The following is a 7,525-nucleotide window of genomic DNA, read 5'->3' on the forward strand; positions in this document are numbered from 1 at the left end:
TTACACGAATAATCAATTATTCGTACAAAACATACGATTAACCATCCGATTACTTTTTTATTCGTCATTATTTTACACGAATAATCAATTATTCGGGCAAAACAATTCGAATAACCATTTGAATACTTTTATATTCGTCCATTTTATAGAAAAATAATCTCCTATTCGAAAACAACTAAATGATTAACAATTCGAATACGTTTTTATTTGTATAAAGACGATATTTTTTGTCTTACAGCTATACATAGATATATATTATGATTGCGTATAGATTAATTTTAACTTTTCTGATAGTATTTTCATATTCTACATTTCTCAAAACATATAAAGTGACGCTAACATGTTCGGGATCAAGAAAGTTAAAATAAATCGAAACGCGATAAATAAATCGATATGCGATCTTAAAATCATTAGCATTTTCATTTTTGGCATATATTGAAACATATAAAGAGACCGTAACATGTTAGAAATCAGAAAAGTTCATATAAATCGATAAGCGATCACAAAATCGATATCATTTTCATATTCTGCATTCTTCAAAACGTATAAAGGGACCCTAACATGTTAGAAATCAGAAAAGTAAAAATAAATCGTTACGTGATCTTAAAATCGATATCTTATTCATACTCTGCATTCCTCAAAACGTATAAAGGGACCGTAACATGTTAGAAATCAAGAAAGTTAAAATAAATCGATACGAGATCTCAGAATCGATATAATTTTCATATTCTGCATTCCTCAAAGCGTATAAAGGGACCCTAACATGTTAGAAATAACACTTTCATAATCTGCATATCCGAAAACCTAAAGTTGGTCCCTATGTATTAGCAATAAAAAAATTAAAATAAATCGATATGGGATCTTAAAATCGATAGCATTTTCATTTTGTACTTGTCTGAATATGTGAAATAGGATGCATTAGAAATTGAAGATGGTAAAAAAATAAGTGAATTAAAAAAAAAAAAATTTTTATTCGAATAATATGTATTCGACTAATTTTTTATTCTATTGAAATAGTATTTTAAATATTCGAATAAAAAAGTATTCGGATTGTTTAGTCGTATTGTTATTCGAATAAAAATAAAATAAAAAATATTGGAATAAAAAATTCCAAACAAGAACAAAAACGATTTTGTAATTACATAAAAAAACTCGGCCACTTAATCTAAACTTTACACTAATACGAAAGACAAAAAAATAAATAAAACTACAATCTAATATAGAGTACGGAATTCCCTGTGAAGAAAACTGCGGGAAATCCTATTCCAGAACTTCGCAACAGTATCTTAAAAGATTGGTGTACCAACACAAATATAGTTGAACCTCTATAATAAACAAACCTGACGAAACTGCTCTCACTACACATTTTAGACAAACAGAACATAAATTCAAATTTAATGCACCAAAAATCATACATCGGGAATAAAATAACTTCAAACGAAATTTAAAAGAAATGATACTATAGAAAACTATAAGAATCGGATGTACAAAATTTATATTCATGTTACTCAATTAAATACATAAGACACATTAACAACATTAAATGGAAACAGAAAAAAATACGAAATATAAGTATAAACAGACTGACTACCTGCTGGGGAAAAAAACGGTTACATGTTGGAAAACGTATAGCAGTCCTTACCTTCATTTCAAAACCGATTCAGTTCTGCCCCTAACCTGAAGATAGTATGATCACAATCTAGAACACACTGTAATAGAAAATTGTAAGTAATATTTTTATTAAACTTGTTTTAATTGTATTAATTAATCGAAAATTACACTATTTACTTGTAGTTTTATAGTAATTATTCGAAGAAAGTATTTGTTGTAAAAACAATAAAGTTGTCAAACCTCGCTAAAACAATGTTGTATATTTAACTAATCCTCAAGACCCCCCCTCAAAAATATATATATATGATCACAATCTATATATACAGAGGGTGCAATAAAGTTCTTTCAATTATTATTTTTTTAAATTTATTATTATTCATATCCTACTACTTAAGATTGATTCAGTATGAATATTGTTCATTTGCTAAACTTCTTTTATCTTTACATTCCTATTGCTTAAAATTAATCCTGTACATTGCTGTTTCGACAGTCACTAAAAATGCCAGAATAGCACAATATTGAGTAAAAAAAAATCGTGGAGAAAAGAACGTGATTCTTTTCACATCTAAGGAATAAATGATTTGCAAACACCAACTTCCGATCATCGTGACGAAGCAAGGAAAGTGGACCAAATCACAAAACGCTGAGTGTTTAGAATTAATTCTTCATATTATAATTTTGTTTTATCCGAATATGAAAATTATATACTTAGGTATAAAATAAATTTAAAAAAACAAAAATATACAATTAATCTCCATCAAATTAAATTAGATAAAGTGCATTTAATTACGACTTAACCACTTACTTACTCATGGTTATTACAATTTACAGTAGCATTAGTGATATAGTGACAGACCTTTAATATAAATATTTGAAAATAATATATTGAAATATGTCTGCGCATGAAATAAGAAGCAATTCCTGGACAGCAAACTCTTCACTAACCACATTGAGTATTTGACTTTAATTAAATTGTGAAAATATAGATGAAAAATATCGAAATATCAGGATTCAGAAAAGCTAAAAGCATGTATTTTTATTCCAATAAAACATATTTTAAAAAATCAAACGTTCTGACTGTCACAAACTGCATATAGATATTTCTCGTCTATTTTCTAGACTATAATTGAAGGTTACAGAAAAAATAAATTATCCTCCTTATTCATTCCTGAAAATTCAGAAAAAAATTTACCTTGCAATCTTTCAGTCCTCTTTTCAAGAGCTATATTGGAAAAATAAAACAAAATAGCTGTGAGTAGATCCTTTTCGAAATGCAAAATCGGGTTCAGTTATTTTGCGATTAAAAGAGCTGGAGGTTCAAATTCACAGTTCTTTTCGACTTCTGACTGTTTTCTTATTATTTCACCATTATCTATCGTCTTTATTAATTAATGTTTTTTATTTTTATTTTTATCTTATATGCGATGCAACAGGAGGAGGCCCCTCACCTCCGGACTTAAAATAGCTCCTATGAATGGATAGCTCATATATAATATTAAACATAACCGGTAATCTTAAAATACCAAAGGTAGTAAAAGGTAAGACACAACACGAATTACTTTTCTTTTTCACAGTAATGCACTCACTAATTCACTTTCATTTCTGTTTTAGAGGGTTCGGAAAAAAAAAAAAAAAAAAGGAGGTTCAAAATTGGAACTAACCAGGAGAAAACTAGTTTTTTTTTTAATTTGTGGTAGTCTACCTACCAATTGATGAAATTAAACAAGAATTAAGGCTCGAAATGGCAATTTATTAACCATATTTCTTCCTATTTCTCAAGTTCTGCTCTGATCGTTATTCCGCTTGACACACATTCTTCATAAGCGATTTTGAAACGTAGGCTTGTTTTTCTTCTTTTATTTGTATTACCATCTTATCCGTAATCCTAAAATCTATTAGGAACCGGTTTGACCCATTTCTTTGATGGTGATATTTACCCATGCTTTGAATACGTGATATTTCAAATAAAAACAAAACGTATTTTTTGTCAGATATGCCACAATTCAGGTAAAGCAGGGATATATTGAATGAGTTGGTACACTTTATATTCGGCTTTATTTATTATTATTTTTTTTTTTGTTGATCTTCGATGTTCATGATCTAAATTTCTTGATAAAATCTTAAAAACGAAAAACAATTTTAATCCAACGGATTAAAAAAAAAAGTACCGAAGAAGTAAGAAATAAAATAATAAAAATTTCATAGGCATTGGAAAGTACTAAATTAAAAGTGACTTAATAATGTATATCTTAATTTTTGTTTGTTTCATATTTATCCTATTTGTTCAAATCTAAATTATTTAAAATCATAAACGAAGATTTCTTATATACTTTGTATAGTTTTAATAAAAAATATAGTACATAACTGAAGGATTATTCATGTATCGATACTAATTAATTGTAACATAAATGTGAGTGTGTGTGAACATAAATGCATCATTAAAACTATTTTAATATTTAAACTAATTAAATGTATACAGTAAATGAAGCATAAACTTATATATTTTTTTAAAGAAAAATCTACCAAACTGCCATTAGCCATTGCATAGCTTAGATTTTATTCAAAACTTTTTACTTTAGTATGGATCAAAGATCCTGATTCGCAAGATTTAGAAACGATTAATTCTCAAATAAGGGACAATTTTCAACAAAAAATTCGTCTCCAAAGATATGAGAATATAAAATTCTGAATTTCCTTAAATTAGCTCTAAGCTAGAACTATTATCAACAAGCGAAACCTGATCGCTAAATGTATAAACAAAATTAATTCGAAATTGTAATACCCATTATCGTGGCCGAAATGATCCATGACAGTGAAGCCATAAAAAATCACTTTTTTCCAAAACATAAAGGATAGACAACGATAATTCAAAACAATAAATAATTCAGCGTCACAATTTGAACACACTTCAGAGTCCCGGAATTCATTAAAATAGGAATGGACAGATGAATTCATTAGAAAACCTTAGAGAAAATTTCATTCCCAGTTACCAGATGAAGTGGCTTATAGCGTAAGAAATCCAACTTCATCTCCAAGAACGAAGTACAGATTAATGCAATACATTCTGCTATGGCCTCTATTTATTTATTTTTATTATTTTTTCAGTATATAAGTCAGTTATTTATTTTATCAATTCTATAAATATTACTTTTTTGTCAGTAATCTTTATGTGATATCTTTCATTCTTCAATTAGGTTGTAGTGACCACGCTACTATCTGTTTGTTACCTCTTAAGAGGACGATTGACCATTACACACTGACGCGACGCTACTAGCTGCTGCAACGAGTACTATAATCCTCAGGCAAACATCATATACTGAAATGTATATGTATTGTAAAGACTTTGATTGTAGAAATTAATAGCCATATTATATGTTGTAATATTCTTTAAAGTGTTATAAGAATTAATAAATATTACAATTGAATCTTCTGATGCACTAAAAGCAAATGTCTTCCACTAAGCATTTCTCGATGGCGTTTAATAACCCAGAGAGCTGACTAAGTAGTAATTGGAAGACCCAAGTATGGATGTGCCCTTAAGGGAATTCTCCTGCTATAGTGGATCAGTACATTCCAATGCTATTTTTGGAATTTGTCTTTTCTTTCACTCAGCTTCCACAGGATCTTCCCTCCTTCCTAAACCTTGCTACCTTTCGGAAAGACCTACGGCTCGTATTCAAAGGACTTACTACCTCCTTCGCGACTTCAGGATAGTTCCCTGCTGAGTTTCCTAGCAAAGTTTCCTTCCTGCACGACCTACGGCCCGTAGGTCTTGCCTATTTTTTCGTGACGGCAGGCTCATACCTTGCAGAGTGAAGTTGCCATGCTAGGAGGACTTAGGGTTGGTTCCCATAAGACTCATCCTGTCTATTCATCTCTTAACCAGCTAACTTGAATGAACACGCATTTTCGAGGCCTCCTGATATAGAGAACCTCACATCATCAGTTTAATTCTGAATCATCTAACAACCATCTCGACAAGGTATATTTATAATTATTTCTTAGTTATATTAATTTTTACTTTTTTAGCTTATTTATTTTTCTTAACTAATATTATTCAATAGTTATAATCATATTGTAAATCGTTAAGTTTAATTTTTTTCACGAAACTAAAACCCCACAATATCAATTATTAAAAGCAAATCTCGTTGTTATATAACCATGTAAGAGCCATCTGTGGAACTTAAAATTACCCGTTCTTTCAGCATCATAAATATGAAATCCTTGTAGTAACGTGGAGGAAGAAAAGTATATTTAATTAATAAGATAAAATTGAATAATAAAATGAACCAAAGTAAATCAGTTAGGATACTCACTAAGCGACGCAGGTAGCGTGGTGGCCCTGGACATGTCGAGGTAGGCGGGCGGTGGTGGCCCCAACCTCATGAGCAGCTTGAGTCTCTCCTCTTCGGCCCGCGGGGTCAGCTTCTCCCGGCACAGGGTCTCCCCGAGGAAGCTCCGCACGTCTGCAAAAGAGAAGTTCATCTCAGTAATGGCGCACTTTCACTGATCCTGCAGCGCACGATCTCAGCATTAGGCATAAAGCCGCTCTTACGTCTCTCATAGTCAATTGAGGTAATTCGCCACTACTTTTGGTCAATTCTCTAAAGAGGAAGGAAAATATGTTTAGATCTGTGGGGAGGGGAAGTGGATAATTTACCTTTTACTTAACATTCAACTAGAAAATACACTTTCAACTTCCTATATATGCTCCTAATAAGAAGAATTGATTCTAGATAACACGATTTTTTTTTTTATGATCTCTAGAAAAAGCTTCATTAAAACTGTTATTATCTAACGGATATTTTGGACAATAGTTTATTACTAGAAAGTTTTTATATGTTGCTTTCCCCTTACAGTAAGGGCACATGCAGCGTACCCTCACAACACACTAGGAAATACATGTTCTAGTAAATTCTTACTTGTCCAAGAGCATAGAAGGAAATAAAAACCAGATATTTTACAGATATTATATTTTTAAGGTAAACACATAAGACTAATAATATTAAGATCTAAAGACTAATAAAAAGAAACATAATGGATAAAGATTAAATAAAAAAGAGAAAATATCTCAATAATAATAAAGTGAATGAAAAAATAATAAACAATAAGAAGTATCAAAACAAATTAGATAAGTTAACAAAACCCAGGAGCCATAACAGATATAATTTCCTGGATAAGGCAAACAGGTAAAAATGTATTCCTTTCATATTTTGGAATATAAGACTTTAAAATTGGAAAATAATTAAATTTTTAGATTAAAACTAAACTATATTTCTGTATCACTTTTTTTTCTCACCGAAAGCTATTTTCACCTGAAGGAAATCCCTTTAAAAAAAAGAAAGAAAAAAAAAGAAGAAATTTCTTATATCGAAAGCCGAACAGTCCCAGTCGTTGGATGAAGAAAACAAATTGTTTAATCAGGCGTTGACATTGTCCTTCTAGGATATCTGGCCGTAACGTTTCAATTGTATTGTCTCTTTCTTATTTACATCACTTAAAAGAGAAATCTGTTTGCAAATATCTTTTGAGAACACCCTTAGGAAATATATTTCCGTCCGGAAAATGATCAAGTTAAAGTCAAAGAAAATGAAAAAAACAAAACATAAATTCTGAGCTATCAAAAAATAAAAGATAATATCAAAAAATAACAAATAATCAATAAACTTGTAACTATCAATGAACTTTAAAATTTAAAATATTTTTGGCCCGATGATGTAATTTAATATAAAATCAGATATGAAAATTCCGAGAGAATTTATATTGGTTACAGAAACATATAAGTTGCATTTCCTTTAAATATACAATAGACCAGAAAGTATTTGGAATAGGCCTTGATTCTGGAAGGCAGTCTTAATATTTTATTCTAGCAATCTTAATATTCTATCATTTAAAGATTTCATATAAACGTAGT

The 7,525-nt window shown here is 29.8% G+C and overlaps 1 protein-coding gene across 3 annotated transcripts in view; it reads right to left on the reverse strand.

The window, feature by feature from the left end:
* LOC106685964 (src kinase-associated phosphoprotein 2) overlaps positions 1-7,525 on the reverse strand; it is a 121,736-nt gene that overhangs the window by 49,129 nt on the left and 65,082 nt on the right. For 2 of the 3 annotated variants that reach the window (XM_067047806.1, XM_067047809.1), the window contains exon 2: positions 5,928-6,077. The exons of the other annotated variant lie outside the window; for it this stretch is intronic. In XM_067047806.1, the coding sequence (XP_066903907.1) occupies positions 5,928-6,077 (150 nt within the window). The remainder of the gene's footprint in view (positions 1-5,927; positions 6,078-7,525) is intronic. 3 annotated transcript variants of the gene reach the window in all.

This window comes from Halyomorpha halys, unplaced genomic scaffold (assembly GCF_000696795.3).
Source record: "Halyomorpha halys isolate HHAL.00 unplaced genomic scaffold, Hhal_1.1 Scaffold34.1, whole genome shotgun sequence".
NCBI lineage: Eukaryota > Metazoa > Arthropoda > Insecta > Hemiptera > Pentatomidae > Halyomorpha > Halyomorpha halys.